At 34.7% G+C, this 22,465-nt stretch overlaps 1 protein-coding gene across 15 annotated transcripts in view; it reads left to right on the forward strand.

The window, feature by feature from the left end:
• Window positions 1–22,465, forward strand: part of PRUNE2 (prune homolog 2 with BCH domain) — a 295,576-nt gene that overhangs the window by 257,558 nt on the left and 15,553 nt on the right. For 13 of the 15 annotated variants that reach the window (XM_031945513.1, XM_031945525.1, XM_031945514.1 and 10 more), the window contains 6 exons: window positions 3,313–3,486; window positions 6,852–6,860; window positions 11,320–11,422; window positions 12,101–12,232; window positions 12,472–12,558; window positions 20,553–20,651. In XM_031945513.1, coding sequence (XP_031801373.1) covers window positions 3,313–3,486; window positions 6,852–6,860; window positions 11,320–11,422; window positions 12,101–12,232; window positions 12,472–12,558; window positions 20,553–20,651 — 604 coding nt within the window. The remainder of the gene's footprint in view (window positions 1–3,312; window positions 3,487–6,851; window positions 6,861–11,319; window positions 11,423–12,100; window positions 12,233–12,471; window positions 12,559–20,552; window positions 20,652–22,465) is intronic. The other 2 variants (XM_031945512.1, XM_031945517.1) reach the window with 1 other exon arrangement.

Here is a 22,465-nt window from a genome sequence, read left to right on the forward strand (position 1 = left end):
GTATAAAAATATAGTTTTATATTTTATAAAATGCACATATAAAAATGTGCCTATAAAAAATGCTCAGTTAGGAAATGGAATATTGAGCTTAGGGATATTTAATGTTTGACTTTGTTTAGCCTATAAAGATGCACAGTTAGGAAATGAAACATCAAGCTTAGGGAAATTTAATATTTGAGTTTGTTTAGAACATAAGAGTTCATGAATGGCAGTAGAGTGATGTGAGACTGGGAAAGTGAGTTGGAGACAAGTTGTGTAGGGCCTTAAATGCTTGACTAAGGACATTTGTTGACCCTAAAAACAATGGTGACTTTCAGTTAAAGAGATGATGGACTTAGAGTATAGACTGAAGCTCATGTTTTTGGTTTTGGTCTGGTTTGGTTTGGTTTGGTTTGCGTTTTTAGGACATGAACAATGTGGGAATTTTTCTTGATTAATACAAATTTGTAACAGGTTTTGTTTTTCTGCCTTTCTCAAAAGTATGTGTTTGGGGACTGCAGGAGTGGGAGGCACAGAATTTGGATCTGAAAATAAAATTCAATTTAATTTAAAAATAAAGTTAACAATTAATATAAGCAGTGGTGAGTCAATGAAATTTTCTTTTGATAGCAGAGTGATATTGCAGACAGATGTATGCCTTAGGAAAATTGTTTTGGCATCTGTGTTGATGAACTGGACAGGGAAGAAATTGAAAAAAGAAAGACTAGTTAGCAGGCAATTAAATTAAAGTGATAAATTAAATTGAAAAAAGAAAGGTTAGTTAGCAGGCAATTAAATTAAAGTAATAAATTAATTATTTAAATTAAAGTGATAGAAACCTGAACTGGAAGCCATGTGAGTGGAAAGAAGGATCAATGTGCATTTTCCATCTCCATTTTTTAAAAAGTAAAATCAGTAAGATTTATTAAATGAATGGATATGGGGAGGAGGAGGGAAGTCAGGTTAAGGGAGAAGGAAGAACCATAAAGACCAAAAGATTATTAGAGAAGATGAATTAGAGTAAATTCCATGAGGAATCTTTAGTTTATGAAGATGGCCAAATAATCATCCTTTTATTAATTACTCGTTAGCATAATTAATACAATTCCCCAAAACTAAATATCTCAACCTTTTTATATTTCACAATTTTTCTCCATCAACACTTTCTCTGCCTTGGGCAATGCTTTCTCTAATTCATCTCTCATTCTTGGGAGAGAAGAAATAATTGAGTAAACAAAGTCATAGGATAAAAGGATTTAAGGCCTTATATGGCCTTAAAAGTCATTTAGCTTATCTCTTCATTTTCTTTATAAAAAAAAAAAACTGAGGGGAAGAGAGTTAGATTAGAAGGGCAGTGATAAAAATTCAGGAAGTAGAAGAATGGGTATGAGGTTTGTGGAGAAATTGCAGAACCTCTGGAGATTCCAGAGGCTGCAGAATGAAGTGGTTAAAGTGCCTAACTTGGACCCAAGAAGATGTGTTCAAGACCTCAGATTCTTATTAGCTGTGAATCCTTGGGCAAATTATTTAATTTCCCTGAGCCTCCTTTTCCTCCTTTATAAAATGGAGAAACACAAGATTGTTGAATTAAATAAAAATAATGTACAAGTTGCTTTGCAAAGCATAAAACTAAATAAATTTAAATACTATTATTACAATCAGAGATATATTGTGACATTCTCTCTAGGCAGAACTAAACTGATTCAATACTTGCAATTTAATAATAACAATTAACATTTATATGGTGCCTTTGAAATTTTGCAAAATACTATTAAAATATTATTGTATTTAATCCTTATAACAACTCTGGGAGATAAGTTGCTATCATTTAGATGAAGAAACTGAGGCAGATTAAGGTTAAGAAACTTTTTCTGAGTCTCACACTAAATGTCTGTGGCTGGATTTGAACTCAGATCTTCACTCTGGGTCCAGAATTCTGTCTACTGCACCACTCGGCTGCCTTTCGTACTTTAAAGAGAATTTGAAACATTGATGTTTGGGAATCTGCTTATTCAAAGCTTCCTCCTCAACTGTATGGTTGTCTTCCCTTCATGTCAGGACTATTTAGATGATACTCATCTCTGGCATGCAGTGGGAAATATAGGATTGCAGTTCCTGGGGAAAATGGGGTTGGAAATGTGTGTGTGTGTGTGTGTGTATCTAAACACATGTACAAATTTGTGACTTCATGTAGAAATTCCATCTACCTATGCAGATTAGCAATCCAGCTATTATAATTTATAATCTTAGAGAATTTGCCTAGGGTATTGAGTAGTTAAGTGATTTGATCAATGACACAGACCTAATATGTGTCAATGGGAATATTTGAACCTAGATCTTCACTTGCTTGGAATATTGCAATAGAGCTCAATTTAAAAGCTCTCAGGTTCCCACTTTAAAAATTCAGTGGGTGCTTCATGTATATGAGGAAGAAAAGGCAATATTGGTAGAAAGAAATGAATTAAGAAGCAGAGGGTATTACTGATTCAACAAAACTCATACATGAAGATCAAAGAGACTCAGATCTTTGTTCTGTGTTATTAACTCATACTTGCATCCCCTTACTCCCCACATCCATTTCTAGGCATTCATACCTTTTAGTAGCAACTCTGGAGACAATGTTTCAGATTGCTCCTGGTCCCATGCCCCTCTTTCCCAAATATCCCTTAAAATTGAGTAATTCCAAGGCCTCAAAATAAATTTAGATGTAGTTAAGGATAGGCCTACAGTTTGGGCTCTCTCTAAGGATCCCAAGGTCATGCTGCACTTAAATCTAGCTCTACTATACTATATTATCCCTACTCCCTGCAGAGACCCATGGAGCTAATATTGTCTATGTCTCATGATCATGATTAACTTGGTATGGTCTTGGACCTAGATGGATATTAAGATAACTACCACTGGACCTCTCTTAGGATATAGATAATGAATTTGGCTTCTCAATAACTCAATTATTATGAAATGCATGCTATTTACTAAAATAATGGTACTGATGATAGTTCAGCTCATGGGGTTATAGATATCAAATTGAAAGAGACCACAGAGAATAATTAATTCTACACCTATATTTTATAGATGGAAACTGAGTCCCATAAACTTGGGGCTTGTCCAAGATCACACTGGTTGGAGGCAAGATTTGAACCTACCTCTTTTGACTGAAGGGTGGATTCTTTCCATTATATCAAACTGCGTATGCACAATATAAAGGAATATTAAATGCAAGCCATTGATGAGTTTATAATTAGTCATTCATCTTTCTCATGAAATATTGCTACCAATTCCTAAACCTCTGTTCTGAATCCTTACTGCTTGTACTTCTTATTTTCCTCCCAGAGGACCCAACATCCCTCCAAGATTCTGGCCAGGAAGCAGAGTCCATTCCAGAATATACTGCTGAAGAGGAGCGGGAGGACAATCGGTTGTGGAGGACCGTGGTGATCGGGGAGCAGGAGCAAAGGATTGACATGAAAGTTATAGAGCCTTACAAAAGAGTCATTTCTCATGGAGGTAGGGAACACCAGAGGGAAATTTGGAATTGAAGAAATGTCAAAGTCATATTCCATGAAGGGAGATAATTTTCTCTTTCCCTTTGGTGGCATCGTGATATCTCAAAACTCTTAGTCTGTGACATATTAATATGAAGCTGAAGCATTGATGAGGTTTTACCTCTAAGGCTAGGGAAGCTTCTCAAGTGAAAATGTTGTTTTCACACTAAATATACGATGAGCATGTCCCTTACCCCAGAGTTGTTGCAGAACAGGTAATTATTCTGTGCCATCACTTCTTGGCAGAATTCATACATATAGGATGGGAGCAGAATCTTAAATGTCTAAGAGCATATAAGAATACTTTCTGAGTTTTTATGAATGCATTATTATTGAGTATAATCTTCTAGGATCTTCACACCAAATTGTTTTCTATTAAAAAAGAAAAACAAAGAGCCTTCTGGATTCCCTTCACACACTTCAGAAAGCTTTTTATAGGCTTAACCCTGATAGTTATTTTCCATGCAAAGTGTGCTTTTCCATTAGCTACCTTAATTCTCCGTGCATGGCAGCAGCAGCAGCAGCAGCTCCCTAGTCAGAAAATATACCTTTTTGAAAGGGGCCCTCAAAAGAAGATAATGTATGTTGCTTTTGTATTGCTTCTCTGGGGCTGTCTTCACCAGTGTGCCTTTCGTTAATTTAGAATGCAGGTGAAGCTATTTGAACACAAGTGTCTGCATTTATCATGGAAACTTTTGCAGTTTTTGGTTTTTCTATTGCATGACTTCCTCCAACAGCAGCCTTTAGGTGGTTTTCCAGTTGGTCCAGCTGTTCAAGAAAAAAATAATTACCTCATTGTGAGCCAACCATGTAATCATTGTTCCCTAAGTTCTCTTATCCTTCACAAAAACAAAGCCCTAAATATCTTGGCAGGCCATTAGAAGCTCCTGTGTCTTTTTGTCTGTCTCTGGTAGACAGCATAAAAGGAAGATGAATTTTAAATGTAAAATTCTATTCTGCTGGGAGGCCTTTGAAGTTCCATTCCTTCCTTGTGCTATTTTTAAGGGTGCATTGAGAAATAGTGTTGTGTAGAGAGTAGAAGGCCAGTTTGGAGCCAGAAAGACCTGGATTCAATCTTGTTTCTGAAACATACTGACTGTGTGAGCCCTGGAAAAACCACTTAATGTCTTGAGTATTTCAGGTGACTCTAGGACTATAGTCACAGATGAATTGCTGATCTGCCTTGATGGAGGGGCCAGTCGCAGGTAAATTTGTCCCAGTTTGCATTAGTTGAGGGACCAATCACAGATTCAACTCCTAAGCAAACAAAAACACATAAAAAAGGTACTTTATCTCAGGAGTAATGCAAATACCCAGTAACAGTTGTGCTAACTGAGTACAGATGTCTGAGGATGCTGTTATTCCTGCAGTAACTCATGGTTTGATGCACAGTACTGAATTGCCATAAAGTAGACAGAGAATACATAGTCCCCTTCTTTATAAAGTTTATATTTTCTTATATTGCTTCCAGATTTCTCTGTAGTAAACAGTAGGCTCAGCTTTTTTGAGATGTATATCAAGTTAAGGTCATGTGCAAGAGACTATTGCTACAACAAAGCACTGTGTACTTTTAAAAAAGTCACAGTTTGGCTATCCTCCATCAATGATAATAACCTGTGCTTAAATTATTTTATCTCCCTCAGTTCTGAAGTGATAGCTGTATTTCTCAAAGCCAAGGATTTCTTTTTTTTTTTTTTTTTGTGTGTATATATATATATATATATATATATATATATATACATCACAACTCCTCCTTTGGCAGACTGTGAAGCCTATAAATACTGCTTCTCAAATTAATGTGTTTTTGTTTTGTTTTTAAATTCATAATGGAAAAAAATGTTCAATTTCAGTTAGAGGATAGTGAAAATGAAAATATTTTTTTCCCAACCCAATTCACAGACTTCTTGAAATCTGTCTATGAAGCCCAGCTCTAAAAAAACATTCTTTATTAGTAACCAAGATCACAAGTCAAAATACTATCAGTTTAATGAGTGTACTATATTAAGCCAATCTTCAGGCTAGCATGGCATCAGAATCAGTATGGAGTTCTGCCTCCTCTTGAGTTTCTGCTTGTTACTTACTGGAGTTAGAAAGTATCCTTGCTTCTGGCTAACACTGTTAACTTCAGGATAACCTGGTTTGCTGAGCCTCAGCACTTTCTTTTGCATTTATTCCTTTTCTTTTTGTGTTGTTGACTTGTTTTTTTGTTTTTTTTGGTCTGTCTATTTGTTTGTTTGTTTGTTTTTTGTTTCTATAAGAAGGCCTCCCATCCTCTCCTTGGCACCTCACCTTCCTCCGGGCCACTTGCATGTACTCTTTTAGCCTTACACATCCTTGAATTTGGGGATCTGCATTATCATGCCTTTTACCCTTTTCTAAAAAGGGGAACATCCTTATTACTCTGTGAGTAAAACAATTTCTTTAGTTACTTTCAAAGTTACCAAAGTGAGACAGTCTTACTAAAAACTAATGGATGTCACTATAAAACCTTACAGATGAAATCACCCAAACAATGGGTGGCAGAATTGTCTGTTTTCACTATTTCTTGATGAATCCTGTTGAAAAATTGAAAATCAGTGCTTCGATGTGGATAGTTTTCTTTTGAATGGTTCTTTGCATTGTGGAGAAACAGTTTAGTATAGTGGGTCAAGTGCTAGGCTTGGAGTCAGGATGCTGAATTCAAATGCCAACACCAAAACTTGCTGTGGACTGTGGACAAGTCTCGTCTGTAAAAGTAAGGATAATGATATCTGAAGTATTGGAAAAGGCTGATATGAGAAACAAATGAGATAAGGTATGCAAAAGTTTGCAAACCTTAAAACATTGTATAAAATAAACTTTATATAAAAATTATAAAATAAACTAATATATAAATAAATGTTACAACACTACATTAACAAGTAGAAGTAACAGTAGTAGTATGAAGATGCTTTTTGTATACAATTTGACATATCTGTATGTCAAATTGCAAAGTGAAGCACTTTATATAGTTTATATAATTTGTAATTGGAACTGCCTGAAACTTCTGGACCACACCAAGTACTCAGGCCCATGGAAAGACTGGTGTATGGCAATATTTGAGTGTCCTCCATCACTGATAAGCTTTGTCCTTCTTTTAAAAGGACAGAATAAAAATGATACATTAGATATAATTTCTTCTGCCAGTCTTGTTCATTATATGATGGAGCACGTTGAGGTGAGGACCAGCTCTTTTATATTAGGAATGGGAAATGCATTTAAAGAAATAAGGGAAAAAAGAATCCCAAGATTTATAACAAGAGGCTTCCTTTTTTTTTTTTTTTTTTTTTACCTCTCATTTCATTTTAGGAGATTCAGGTAATCTGTGCAGTGGTCCTGGAAAATGGTTCCCACGATCTGAGGAGAAAACTTACCTGCTGGTGTGTGTGTGCGTGTGTATGTTTTGGTGTGAGACTGTGACATCCTTTCTTCTCTCTCCATTCCCATTGCTGGCCAGCAAACTTGTGTTACATTACTTTCATGCTTCTCTTTGCTGCTGCAGGTAAGGCTTATAGTTACTGCTGTAGAGGCTAAAAGGAGCCTCAAGAGGGGCTTGCTACTGGGCCTCAGCAAATACATTTGTTCATTCCTCTTGTTAATGGAACAGAGAGATGTTTTAAATTTAAGGGGAAAAAAATTCCACTCCAAACATTAGCTGAATTGTAACACTAGTTGCTAGTATTATTTAAATAAAACTGTATGCTTTATAGTATGAATGAAACTTTTAGCTCTAATTTTGAAAGTAGTTATTCCATCATTCCAGGATTTGCCACTTGAAAGATTGCCAAAGCAATGAAAGGCAATGCTAGCATCACTTAATATAAGAGAAAAATTTTCTTGTAGAAATTCTCATTCATTATCTCCCTCTGTCTCTTTTTCCACACCTCTTTTTCCTTTTCTGTCTCTCCCTTTTTCTCTGCCTTCCTCCTTCTCTCTCTCTCCTTTCCTTCTTTCTCTCTTGTTCTCTTCCTCTAGCTCTCTTTCTAGCTCTCTCTCTTTTTCTCTTCACTTTTCTTTCTCATATTTCTTTCCCTCTTCTCTTATTTTCTTTTCCCTCTCCTCTTTCTCTTTCTCTCTTTCTCTTTTCCCCACCCCCTGTTCTCCCTCTCCTTTCCCTCTCCCTCCTCCTATACTCTTATTTCTCCCATCTCATCTCTCTTCTCCCTGTCCCCTCTCATCTTTTTCTTCCTCATCATCTCACTTCAAGTACATATATACAAGAAATAATTCACCTTCATTTATAAATTTCAGAATTCCTTTTCTAGAAAACATATTGGGAAGCTAGATGGTTCAGGGGATAAAGTGCTGGGCTTGGAGTCAAGATAATTCATCTTCTGGAGTACAAATCTGGCCTTAGTCACTTACTAGCTGTATGACCCTGGGCAAGTCACTTTATCTTGTTTACCTCAGTTTTTCATTTATAAAATGAGATGGAGAAGGAAACAGAAAACTGTTCTAATATCCTTGCCAAATAAACCCCAGAAAGGGTCACAAAAAGTCAGACATGACTGAAATAACTGAATAATAACAAAGAGGACATATGTTCATGATATAATACAAGAATGGACCATGGAATAATTTAGGTGAACCATAAATACTTTGTCAGCTGGGTAATTTGGAGTTAGTTACACACAACTTTATTATATAGAGAACATTGAAATATGTGAATAAGTTGAATTTTAATATCCCTTATGAGGCAGTGTCTATAATCCCCAGGCTTAAGTTTTGTTAATGCCCCAGAAGATTTCCAAAAATAGAAAAGAGAAGACAAGAATGACAGATCAATTTCCTGAATTTATAAATATCCCAAGACCCCCAAACCAGCCAGCTGCTTTTAAAACTGTCTTTTCTGAAGGTAGAAACATTACTGCTCAGAACATTAATGTAACTCAATATTTCAGAGGGTTTTTCTCTCCCTATTTCTCTATTGAGTCTTTCTCTATTAAAATCTTTATGTTTTTAAAATTAGAGTTAGAGTATTAGGTAGGCATTTCTTTGGCAAGATTCTTTGGAAAAGAATCTTGTTAAAAATATATGTAAAGTGAGTTTAGCATGTAGGGCACATAGGTCTTTAAAATACATCTTCTACAAGTCTCCTTATTTTATTTTAGTTATAAATATTATCAGGTTTTTGTTGCTATTGTTGTTAGAAAAATCTGTAAACATGGTAGAATCAGTCAACAAGTATTTATTAAATATCTATTATTTGCCAAATAATGTGCTTGGTAAAAGGGATTTAATACAATGTATGAAACAATCCCTGCTCCCCAAGAGCTTATATTCTAAGATCAGAAGCAACAAGTATAAATATATTGTAATGCTGGAGAAACTGAGGCAAGATAGAAATTAGAGAGTTTTTAATATTTTATTTGGATTTCTGAGGAGAGATTGTGCTAGGGGCATGTTGCCCCCAGGGCTGATGTCCAAAGCATCCAGCAGCTAATATGTACTTCCTGTGAAGTATATATGCACATGGCTCCAAGCTACCAGGAGGTAGACCAAGGCAGGGGTGGAGTCAGAGCACTGAGAGTGGAACGGACTATCAATCCAGTTCTGACAGTGTGGGGGGAAGCACCAGACATTCTGATAACTTGGGATCAAGAAGAACAGTGACAGAATGGGGGAAGGCACTGGACATTCTGATAAGTAGGGAAGGTCTAAGGGTTATGCTGTCTAAGATAGAAGGTTTTTCTCCTTATCTGGATCATGATGATTAGGAGAGGGGGATATTGCAACCAGGCAGAACAATTCAGAGAAATTGAGACAGAACAATTTAGGGAAATGGAAGCAGGACAATTAGGGAAACTGAGTTAGGATAATAAAAGGGAACTATGGCACAACAATATATGGTACAAGAAACCTGAAGAAGGAACTATGACAATCCTCTGTCACAGATAACAATTTTTATAACTGTGATCTTTCTGCCTGGATGGTGGGCAGCATCAAAATCTTTTAAAGAACTTACACCTATTATTCAATATATTTTCAACCCAATTCAATAAACATTCTGAAGGTTTTACCATACACTTTGGCACTGAGCATACAAGGCCAATGAAGAAATGGTTCCTGCTCTCAAGAAGCTTTCATTTTGCTGTGGGGAAACAATAGGGACACAATTAAATACTTACTATAAAGATTGGTTTTTTTATAGTGTATCATTTACCTTTTATGAAATCTAGTCCTCATTGAGGAACCAGCCTTAAAATCTATTTTCTGAATCAAAAGTGAGCAAGCACTCTCTTCATGCCTTTTCTCCCAATCTCATGCCCACTCTCATGTGCACAAATTCTCATAGATATTTGTGGGCTTTGAGGAAATGAAGCAATAACTCCTGGGTGCAATAAGATCAGACTTGAAAGTGTGGACTCTAAGTCCACTCAAAGAACTATGACAATACCTTTATTTAATGATTGAATTGTCATTTACCTATGAGCGAACTTTAATTCAGAGATAGGCTAATGATAAAGCTTGGAATTTTTTAACAAAACACATTAAGCAGAAGTGCAATCTGAATCACCTCCATGATAAATGTCTTACATAGGAGACTTGCAATTTCCTCTCTTTTAGCATTGATAAATATTGGTCAACATTTAGCACCAAATTCTGAGGGAAAAGTATGAAAGCAGGAGTGCAGACCTAGCTTGCTTTTTAGCATTTCTTGTGCTCAGAAGTTAGACCCTTTTCTGGAATGTGTTCTTCTAAATCTTACAAAAGAGCCTTCTTTGGAGTCAGGAAAACCTAGTTTTAGCTTCTGCATCTGAAAGGCACTAGCTTTTACAACTTAGGCAAGTCACTCAGTTCCTTCTTGTCCTTGAGCAAATCCTGGTTCTAACACTAGTTAGAAGACCATGGATAGGTCACCTCCTGGAACCTCAGTTTTTTCACCTGTCAAATATGGACAGTAATACTTATATACATAGCTTCACAAGAATATATTGTGGGGAAAATGTTATAAACCTTAAAGTATTATGTAATTGTTAGAAATGGAAGCTTTTTCCTTTACTTTCTGAAAGTAGTACTTTCAGCTACTGAAAAAATAGTAGCTGGTTTCTTTCCTTTATACAATTTTATCCAGCTTTTTTTGTTCCTAGTCTTTGATAAAAATTTATACTTTCCTTGTCCCACTTATGTGGGACTACATGTATTTATGCAGATGTAGGTTTATAGGAGAGGTAATAAGTTAGAAAATTAGTCTCCAATCCAAGAAGACCTGTATTCAAGTCCTACTTCTGACACCCACTGATTGTGTGACCCTTGATCTCTCAGACTCACAGAAGCTCTCAAATTGCAGAGAAGATGCTGACTTGTATTGGTAGAGGGAATTTTTTCATCCAAAAAAGACAAAACAAAACAAAAAAATATAAAAACAAGCAAGAAGTATATCTGGGTTCCATTCTCATATGCCAGTAAATGAAGTATCTGACTTTATTGGCATCTCGATTTCCTCCAGCAACATAAAATCACCATACCTATATCTGTACCTTAAGTGCATCATAGTCACTTGAGACTCAGAGACACTAAGTAATTTGCTAGTGGTATGAAAGGCAAAAGTTGAATCCATTTGACCACAGATAAGTCATAGCCTCATTGATTCTTGGTTTCTTAATCTGTAAAATTGGGATGTTCCCTGTCTTCTGAGGTTATTATAGGAGTCACATGAAATGGCATCTGTAAAGTAATTTGCAAACTTTAAAAAGCCCAGTAGAGTCTATAAAATATTATCTTGTTAAGGGTTTTTTCCCCCTCAGTTACAAATGTCTTTTTGTTTGTCCCCCAGGATACTATGGGGACGGTCTAAATGCCATCATTGTGTTTGCTGCCTGTTTTCTGCCAGACAGCAGTCGGGCTGATTACCACTATGTCATGGAAAATCTTTTCCTGTGAGTGATGCTTGTGGACACTGGAACAAAGTGCTTTGAATGAATGTCTGTGAACATGTAATGACAGATGGGATGCCTTGAATTTGATGAACTATTTTGGGGATACTTTAAAGGGTTGATAAAACATTAAAGGAATCTGTCAAGGTGAACTACTCATAGAGCTGGAAAATTTTAGGAAAACTTTCTGTGCAGAATGGATTAAAAACCTTTGATATTTTTTTGCCAGAATAAGGAATACCTACAAGAAAAAATTTTTTGGCTTAAGTATAGTTTTTCTTCCTGAAGTAACTTCCTAAGTCACTCACAATAAATCTGGATTTCTCTTATATTACACTAATTCTATCTTGGGGTCCTCTCATTATTTTAATTATGCATATTTTTGAAACTCACGCTTATGCCCAAATCTAATCAGGGTGATTACTCTCAAAAAAGTATAATAATGATTTATAATTAATGTTTATTTTCTGCTAGATGACATTAGTAAAGTAACTATATATAATTTTTGTTGTTCTGAAGCTGTTAAGGTTGTATGTTAAAAGGCCATTAAATAATATACTGGATAATCAGGCTAGTTGTAAACATGTCCTATATTTATGCTCAACTAAAATGGTAATTGGTATAAGTATGATGGAAAGTTTTCTATAAATTTCTTTTAAAAGACTTTCTTCTAATGATTAGATATGTAATAAGTACTTTGGAGCTAATGGTAGCTGAAGATTATATGATCGTCTACTTGAATGGAGCAACTCCAAGAAGAAAGATGCCTGGACTAGGATGGATGAAAAAATGTTATCAGATGATTGACAGAAGGTATGCAAGAATATTTATTTCTTGTTTGAATCCCTGCTACTATATCTCTGCTCTTAACTCCTTTATTGAATGTCCTCCCATTTGCACACTTTCCTTGTGATTCTAATTGGCTTAAAATCTTTCCTAGATTACGTGATATTTTCTATGGAATGCAATGACTTTTTCCTTTAAAGGAAAAAAAAAAAGATAAAGGGAGAGAAGTGATGTTTTTTTTTTTTTTTTTCCTTCTTTCAAAATAGGTTAAGGAAGAATTTGAAATCATTTATCATCGTTCACCCATCTTGGTTCATTAGAACAATTCTTGCAGTGACACGGCCTTTTATAAGGTAGAACATTTTTTATTCCTCTTTATTCAGCCCTAGAATGCATTCCTAGTAAAACCTTAAAAAACAGGTCTAGAAATATATAAATGTGCATATACACATACTCACCCCCCCACATATATACACACACATAAATATATGCATATGTGTATATGTATATGGGTGTATTGTATAATGTGTATATATACATGTACATATATATTATACATATACATGCATATATTTCAAAAAACCTTTTCTGGAAAGATCTTTTGGCCTAGTCATAAATAAATCCTACAGACCTGAGAATAATATAAGAGTAATTATTTCCTCCATTTTTCGGATCTGTATCTAATAGCATCTAATACTAACTAATCCTTAAATCAGGCCATAGAATAGGCTAATTGAATCAACAAATGGTCAGTGAATCCAAGATGTCCTGAAAAATATTTAACAACTATCAAGGGGAAAAAAAAATACACACACACACACACACACACACACACACACACATATATACACACACACAACAAAATTTTAAGTTTAATCTGCATTAACAACATTTTATTACTTTCTTAAGTCTAGATGACCAATAAAACAGGGAACCAAGCCCTGATTTGTAGCATTTCTAACTTTTGAAGTATAAAGTTCACAGTAAAATTTGATAATCAGCTCTCTGGAGCTAAAAGGAGCTGACTCCAGCATACCCCTAACATTAGGTCTTTCTTCACATTTAAAGTTTAAAATAATCAGCAAAATAAAATTACTATATTTCAGAGAACAGAGAATCATGGATGATAAAGAAAAAGTAAAAACCTGAAGATGAAGGAAATTTTGATTTACTGAAATTATAAAAGAAACTATTAAAAAGGACCAAAATATTTATGACCATAAAGTAATTTAAGATTAAGTTTCTAATAAATGAGTATTTTATAGAACCCTCAGGTTTCGAAATAAACAATCCAACTCACAAAAGGAGAAATATATTTTTAAAAAGCTTAACTAAGAAATAGGAAAATTTGATTGAGAGACAGGAAATCCCATTTTATGGAGTTCTTAAAAAAAAATAGGCTTGACAAACATGCCTGGTATATACCCTTGTTTGAAATCAGGACTCAAATTAGGTAATCTTTTAAAAGCCCTTTCCATCTTCATGATCCTATATCATAAGTTAATGTCCAGAAAATAATCTGAGAAATAACTTTTGAAAGTTATAGTTATCTCTTCTATACCTATTTAAATATTTTTGATTATGTTTTCCTTCTTCTATATATTTGTTCTGAAAAAAATCCATAACTTTATGGTTAAAAATGGAGCAATTAATCTGCTCTAATGAGCTCGTTAAAATCTCACTCTGTACAAAAATAAATAGTGGTAATAATATTTATTAACTGATGTTTATTTAATAACTTGACACAATTATTTGAGACCAATAAAATATATCTTGAAATATAAATGGTGAGCATTCATGGCTTTTTTTGAAAGCTATCTTTACTTATCAAGTAATAACTCAAATCAGTTTGAAGAGCATTTTTGCTGTTGTTCATGTTTCATTTGTGTTCAATTCTTTGTGATACTATTTGGGGCTTTCTTGACAAAGATACTAAAGTGGTTTGTACAGATGAACTCATTATACCGAAGAGTAACTGAGACAGAGTTAAGTGACTTGTTCAGGGTCATACAGCTAGTGTCTGAAGTCATATATAAACTCAGGAGGATGAATCTTTCTGACTTCAGGCCCAGTACTGTTTCCACTGTCCTACCTAGCTGCTCCATTGAAGGCATTAGAGATTCTCAATAAAGAAAATGAAAAGCAGACTAGTAAAACAGGAAACGCTGATCAATCATACATATATGAGACATCCCAGAGTTTCCTTTTTGTTCAGCTAGTTCTTAGTGGAATATGTCAATATAACTCCAAATATCAGGAAACTGATTCTAAAACATATTTCTTATTCTCACATGTTCTCTTGGCTACCAAAGAACAAACTACTGTGGCTCTCAAAAGCAAACCAGGATCATCAGTGCAGTTGTTTTCAAATCCCTCTTCTAGTTCACATCTGGTCAATAAGCATTTAAGGGTCTGCTATGTGATAATCATTGTGTTTAAGTATTGGTGATATAAAGAAAAGCAAAACTAGCTCACAGCCTAATGGGAGAGGCACATATAAACAACTATGTAAAGATGGATGTATGCAGGATAATTTGGAAATAATCTCAAAGGGAAGGTACTTATGCTAAAGAGAATAAATAAAAACTTCTTGCAGAAGATGGAATTTTAGAGATTTAAAGGCCAAAAGGAGATATGAGAAAGGAGAGAATTCCATGCATGTGGAATTGGAATATTGGAATATTCCAATTCAAGGAATAGAATTGGGAGGTGGAGGCTTGTTCAAGAACATCAGAGAGCTCAAAGTTACTGGATTATAGAGAATATGAAGGAAAATTAACTGTAAGAAGAATGGAAAAGTCAGAAGGAACCCAATTATGAAGGATTTTAGAAGTCAAATAGATTTTATTTTTGATCTTAAAAACAATCAGGAGCCACTGGAGTTTAGTGAAGAGGAGGGATGTTGAAGTTGGTAAGGGGACCCCAAAAGGTTGGGGATCACAGACCGGTGTTGTAAGGTGTCTCAAAAGAATTTGCAAGCTTGAATCTATAACCAAGTCAAGGAACAAAGTTTATAATAATTGTAATGCCAATTGAATTAGACTAAAGTCCAAAGATTTTAGTAAGGAACTTGGAGAAAGGAGACACCTTTATGCAGTTCTTCATGTCTTTGATATGCTACTTTTATAGCCTAGAGGCAGAACTGAGGAGTGGTCTCAGGAATTTAATTATCACTTACCAGCAGACCTAGGACTATCCTAAAGCCAGAAGACTTTAAAATCATGACAGAGAACAATAGTGCTCTAAGGTCAGAGGGCCTCAGGATCACTAATATATCTTCCCTAAAATCTAAGGGAAGAAATATTATTTCTAGGCCAGAGGACATTTATAATCATTGACACACAGTTTGCCAGGACAATCTCAGGATCACAGATTCCAAAGCCAGAATATTTAGAGTCACTGACAGATTGTTAGGACACAAGCACCCTAAGGTCAGGGGACCTTAAAATTAATGTTGTCTCCCCTAGGAGCTATATTCCATCAGGGAGACATGATCAGATCTGCACTTTCAGATGCTCTCTGACAGCTCAGTATAGGCTGGATTGCAATAGAGACTTGAAGCAAGGAAGCCAACCAAAAGGTTATTGAAACAGTGTAGACATGAGATGATAATGAAGTAAAAATAAAGGCACCATGTGAAGTGACAATATGAAATGGAGATTTGGGAGAGTGTAGTGATTAGCAACTTGGAACAAGCATGACACAGACATCCATCAGAAGAAACAGAGATTTGCATTTATTACATGAAATAGCTCACAGACTTAATAAATCATGACTAAGCAAGGCAGAGTCAGATATTAAGCATCTTTTGGGGAGAAATGGCTTTTAAAGTCTCAGGGAACCAAGGAACCAGAGAGGGGTTTAGTTATCTGAAGATGTGCTAATTAAGACAGTTTCCCAGTTTGAAGTACTAACTATGGAAAGCCAGATGAGCTCCAGTTTCACATCATTCTATGCTAACAGGACAATTTGAGAGAACTGATCTGATTATGATTAATAATAGGAATAGGATGGGCTCATTTTTGCAATTCCTGAGAATAAGCTGGTTTAGTACACAAGCTAGTTTAAAGTTCCCATCCATAAGAGCCTAAACTGGTGGCAGTGTTAGAGGAGAGAAGAGGGCATATAGGACTGATGTTTGAAAATAAATTGGTAACTGAAATCTGATTTCTTGAGTTTTCTCTTTTGATTTTACATGTAGTATGATGAAAAGAATATTAGATTTTGTGGCAAGAGGATTGGGGTCTGACCACACCTTAATAACTATGTAACTTTGGTTAACTAACTTGTCTTGACTTATTTGCTATTCTGTAAAATGACTGGGTAGCACTAAATGATTTCTAAAGTCTCTCTTAGCTCTAAATATATGGGCCTATGATTGCCTGATTCTTTTGTATCCTTGTCCAAAGTTCAGAACCCTGGACACTTATCAAGATTTCTCTGCAGGAATCCTTCAAAGCTTTCAGTTCCTCTCACCACTCACCTCTCCAAAAGTCCACTGCTGTAAATCCCAGAAACAGCAACAGAGATAAAGTGGAGATATCATCTTTGAGGCCTTTTGTGAAGAGAAAAAAAATCTATCATATAAACTTTCCACTCCTCACTCCCAGGGCATTCTCTGCCTCAACAAACCACACTTTATAGAGTCTGGTGAGAATTAGAAGAGGGAGGGAGAATGAAACAGAGTTGTTGAGTTGTTTTCATTTGTGACTCTACCTGATGCCATTTGGCATTTTCTTGGCAAAGATACTGAGTAGTTTGCCATGTTTTTCTCTGGCTCTTTTTACAGATGAGAAACTGAAGTAAACAGGGTTAATTAAGGGTTAAAGGATTAACTACACAGATAGTAAGCATGAGGTCAGAACTGAACTCAGCTAGATGAATCTTCCTCATTTTAGGCCTAGCACTCTATCAATTATGCCACTTAGCTAGTAGGAACCAAAGAAATCTCTGTATAACCCCAAAAAGTTACTAGAGAGAGCTGATTTCTACCTTGACCCCTTCCAAATTAAAAACAAATAAAATAAAGCCAAGTGACAGAATGAACAAATTCAACCCATATGAGACTTCATATCCTCAGAAAAATAGAGAATATTTTCCTTATTCTCACTTAATTTCCTTTTCAAAGAGAGAGACAACTTAGAAAGTGATCACTCAACCCTTCCTCAAAATTAAATTCCAAATCTGCTTTTCTTTTCTAAATCCACCTGCCCTCAAATGTACTCTAGCAGTTGGAGTGGAAGGGGAACCACTCTATCCAAAACTTGCTTTTCTTTTTATTGTGAAGAGAATCTGTTATAGCTACCTCAGGCTAAAGAATATCCAAGAAGTCTTAAAAAAATATAGTGCTAAATAGGTCTTTCTTAGATTAATTGTCAGATCAAGGAAATGAGGCTTGGTTGTCAGAGTGAAATGTCCTATCCGAGAGTCATGGTTCTTAGTGGGTTTGAAAGAATTCAAAGAGATTTTCTTATGGTCACAAAAGACTTTATTAATATGAAAGTTTAATGAACCAAATTCTGGGAGTATCTGGTAATTAGAAAAAGTTTGGGACAGCTTTATATATTGAAATTTAATGAGTCAGTCAGCCAGCATCCTATGTGAATAGAGCAAGATAAGGGAGGAGCCAGGGTGTCTTGTAGCAAAGTATTGTTATTCAAGAAAAGAGACAGGTAAGAAGTCTGCATGTAGCTTTTATAAAAAGACAAATAAGGAGCTACCGATAAGAGGTTTTAATGTTCCACATTCTTAGGTAGATAAGCAGGTTTGAGTAGATCCTAGACTCTGACTCATCATCTCCCCCAATCTGTCTTTTGGGGAGAGGAAATTCTGGGGACAAGGGCTGGGGCCCCATAAATGGTGAGTGGTAAGACTTTGGGTAATTTCCTTAATCTCTAAGATTTTTTTTTAATCTACAAAATTACACAGTTGAGTAGATTATTTTTGAGCTATCATTTCAATTCCAATTTTATAATTCTAGAATTCAAATTCTAAAATTCATAAAAATTTGGAATAAACCTATTTGAAGAAAGTATAAGACCCAATGTGGTTCCATTCATGCCTGACACTTGCTAAAGAATTGTGGTGATAGTACTCATGTTTGAAAACTGAATGAAACTGATTCTTTTAGCCAAATCCCATTTCAGCTAGTTAGCCAATGTCAAAACTAAATAACTTCAGTATGTATTTCATGAATACATATACAAGAAAATGAAACCCAAAGTCTCATGGCAGATTATGATCTACATAAAAATTTCTTTTTAGATGTTTTATTTATTACTGAGATTATTACATATAACTAAGTGCTTTGATAACTATCAAGTGTTGATGCTGTGGTGTCTGGGACATTCCAGTTCACAGGGTCAGTTCCCAAAATATAGTACTAATTCGGGTTCAAGTGATTCTCTAGGTTTGTACTCTTAAAGTAATGAGCCCCCATCTATGTGTCTAATTTTCAATCTGCTAGAGAACAGAGTTTAAAACAGGCATTTAATAAAATGACTTAGTGAGAAAAATAGCTGCAAAATATTTCCCTAATAAGTCTAGAAAACACTTTTCTACAAATACACAACACATAGATGTAAACACATGGAAGGATTATAACATATGGACAACATATGTGTCCAGGATCAGACATGCAGAGATAACTCAAGCTTCTATCATTTCAGGATCACTAATGTCTTTCAGTGATGTCATTGTTTGATTTTTTGCTATTGGTTTCCTAATCTTCAGGGGATACTGCTAGATAATATTCCACTGAACCACTGACAAATACAGCTCTGCTAGATTCTGCAAAGGAGGATACTAATGGACTTTGCTCTATGCAGTGTCTATTTTATAGCTTAGTTGAAATACTGAGCTTGTATGCTACCATATTCCTTTATTCTAAAGTATATAAATATCTATAAAATCTAGCTTTTTAAATCATCCTGGTTCATAGAAAATAAAATACAAAGCAATTGAGGACAAGGAAAACAAATCCACCCTTCCTAGGACACTGTAACAGGCAATATGATATATATATAGTAGGTCCCCAATTCTCTGGCCGTCTGGGATATGAAACCAAAAAGCTACTTTGGATCCTTATGCCACTTGAAAGGAAAACTAAAGAATTCATTTTTAGTTATAGAAAGATATGTGTAATTTAATTCTAATTACTATACTATTCATTTGAACTTCCGTTCATCCAACATGGTCATTTGGATGCTGTGAAGGCAGAAAATAAGAAGAGAATATTACACATATCTTTCTATAGAAATCTTGATCTCCAGCTCTGGCTAAGTAGGAGTGATCCTGGACTCAACTAGTCCCACCCTGATAAAAGAATGAAGCCATTTTATCTTGATTCCTTGGGGCGGGTCTCTTAGGGGAGAGCTTAGTGTTCCCCCAAAGTCAGAGAAAGAGAAAGAGTTTTTGGGCTCCCCTCATTTAACAGATGAGTTATCTGAAACCCAGAGAAATAAAGTGATTTATCAGAGGTCATACACAAATGCACACTAGGACATGCACCATCATTTTAAATATAGATATAAATAAAATTTAAATATAAATATAAATTCACTAGTAATTTTTTAAAATGAGGAAGAGTGATTTTAAGGCAAAGCATGTCTACTATAATCTATCCTCCCAGTTTCTAATTTCTACAAAATTAATTGATCATTAGAAAGAAATGCAATCATAAAAGCTTCACTTTGAGACCATATCTAATGTTATCTCTTAGCATTCAGATTTTTAAAAGTAGTCCAAGATCACAAACTCAAAAGGTATAGTTTTATTTCTCTCTCTTTTTAAATTTTCATTTTATTTTCATAATTTTCTGAATTTATGATTGAAATGAGATAATATATTTTCGGTGTATTTGTTTTGGAAAATTTGCGGTTCAGACATTTTTTTGTCATGTTGGATTTTTTGTGACCCATTTGGGGTTTTTTTTTTGGCAAAGATACTGGAATGGCTTGTCAGTTCCTTCTCCAATTTATTTTACAGATGAGGAAATGAGGCAAACAGGGAAAAGACTTGTCTAGGGTCATACAAGTAGAATCTGAGGCCAGATTTGAATTCAGGAAGATGAAGCTTCCAGACTTCAGGCCTGGTACTCTGTCTGCATCATTTAAATACTCAAATATGGAAAATAATTGTAACATTTTCATATTGAATAGGCTAGTAAAGCAGGTAATGTTAGTGAATGTAGGCATGATTAACATACATTTTCTTATCCATGTGATATTTGGTCATCTCAAAAAGAATTCAACATACTTTTCAAGATTGGGTTTTTGGAGAGTAAGTGACTCATAACCCTCCTTCCCTCTCTCGTTCTTTCTCCTTCTCTCTTTTTTTTTTTTTACAGTTCAAAATTCAGCAGCAAAATACAATACGTCAGCACCTTATCAGAGCTCAGTGAGCTGATCCCAATGGAATGTGTCCATATCCCAGAAAGTATCATCAAGTAAGTCCTGAATACTTTTTTAAAAATGTGTTAAGAGATGATGGGCGTTATGAAAGAGGATTAAGAAATACAAAAAACACATTCTCTTTGGGAATAATAGAGAAAAGGATCTTTTGGACAAATATATATGCATTAAAGCTCCTGTTATCCCTATATTATTCTTCATGCTCTATTGTTAATTATTATTTTTCCTTTAAAATCTTTTTCATATGATATTATGTTAAATATTTACACTATCAATGAAACTCATTACTAACTTAATCAACTAGTTTTGGAGAAAGCATAAATTTAAATGTCAATTAAACGTTTTCTTCCCTGCAGATATAATAATACTAATATATTAGCTTAGCTTTCTTGTGTTTACTATCTGAAAGAATATAACTGATCAGCACTGCCCCTCAATCCTTAGTAATTATGAAGAATTCTCCTCTTTTTTTTTTTTTTTCCTAAAATCCCATTTCATTTTCTGACTCCTCTTTGGATGAAAGAATCATTATGTAATATTTGCTAAATAGCAGATTGTATAATTGGTAAAAATTTCCCCCTGCCCCTTCAGGGCAGTTCAGAAAGTACAATAGCAGCAGGCAGCAAAGAGTAAAACATGGTAAAGGATGGTCACAGTTGCAACTGCAAAAAAGAAAGTGAAAGAATGTCTAAGCTTGTGGTGCCTGGGACAAGAGACTTTAAAGTGAGATTTAAAGTCATAGACACCATGAGGTAGACCTACCCATATTTGGGCCATCATTGCAAACTTACATCTTTGTGTATGTAATATATATATATATTTAATTTCCTGTCTGTCTGCTTACTTGGTTTGTGAATTAGAATGGAGTTGAAAAGGAAAAAAAAAAACTTAATGAATATACATTATTTTCCTTTCTAATCTAAAAACCTAAATCAGCCTACCCAAAGGTCCATTGTGTTGTCCAGAATCACCCTTTTTAGTTTATCTTTGTCTTCTTGGACATTATTCTCCTTCTCAAAATAACACTTTAAAATAAATAAAATACATAGAATTGCAAAGGAAACCAATTAAACTGAAGAATAGTTATCAAGTTGTTTTTTTCTTTTAAAGTTATTGGACCCAGGTTAATAACTCCTTTCATAGACTTTCATGGAAATGTCTAATTAGAACAACAAGCCACAAGATTGATTTGTTTAGTCAAATTTAGCCACAGAAGCAATATACTATTACCTTTATTGGATTTTTGGTAGTATTGACAAATTTCTCTTTGGTCAACTAACTTAGATGATATAAGCTAATAATAAAGCCAAGATCATAATTTTCATCATTTTGCCCTTAGGGCTGTCCATTTGCTTTGGAAATTTGTTCTATTAGTTATAAGGAGAACCAGGAGAAAATTTGACTAGAAAAGGATAAAACCTTTTTCTAGTAATAAAAAAATAACACAAAGCACAAAGATTAAACATGATAATTAAAAAAAAAAAAAACCTAGAGCCACAAATGATGGAAATGGTTATGGGTTATGTATGCTTTAATGTTAATGAATTAAACAATCCAATAAAATGAAAGAGCATTAGAAATTGGAAAAGAAAACAAAATTCCATGATCTCTTGCTTAAAAGAAATATACCTACAAAAAAAAGCAAAAAATATACATAGAATAAAATGTGATGCTGGAATAAGATGCTCTTCTGCTAATGACACAGTGAGATCATATTTGAGAGACAGTCCATAATTTTTTCTTCTAGTTAAATAAACATTAGTCTCTAAAAGTGCTAGGAAAAGTTTTGGGAAACTACTATTATGTGGTATCCTAAATTCACCTCTAAGCATTCATCACTGAGAAGGAG

Source organism: Sarcophilus harrisii, chromosome 1 (genome assembly GCF_902635505.1).
Source record: "Sarcophilus harrisii chromosome 1, mSarHar1.11, whole genome shotgun sequence".
Lineage (NCBI taxonomy): Eukaryota > Metazoa > Chordata > Mammalia > Dasyuromorphia > Dasyuridae > Sarcophilus > Sarcophilus harrisii.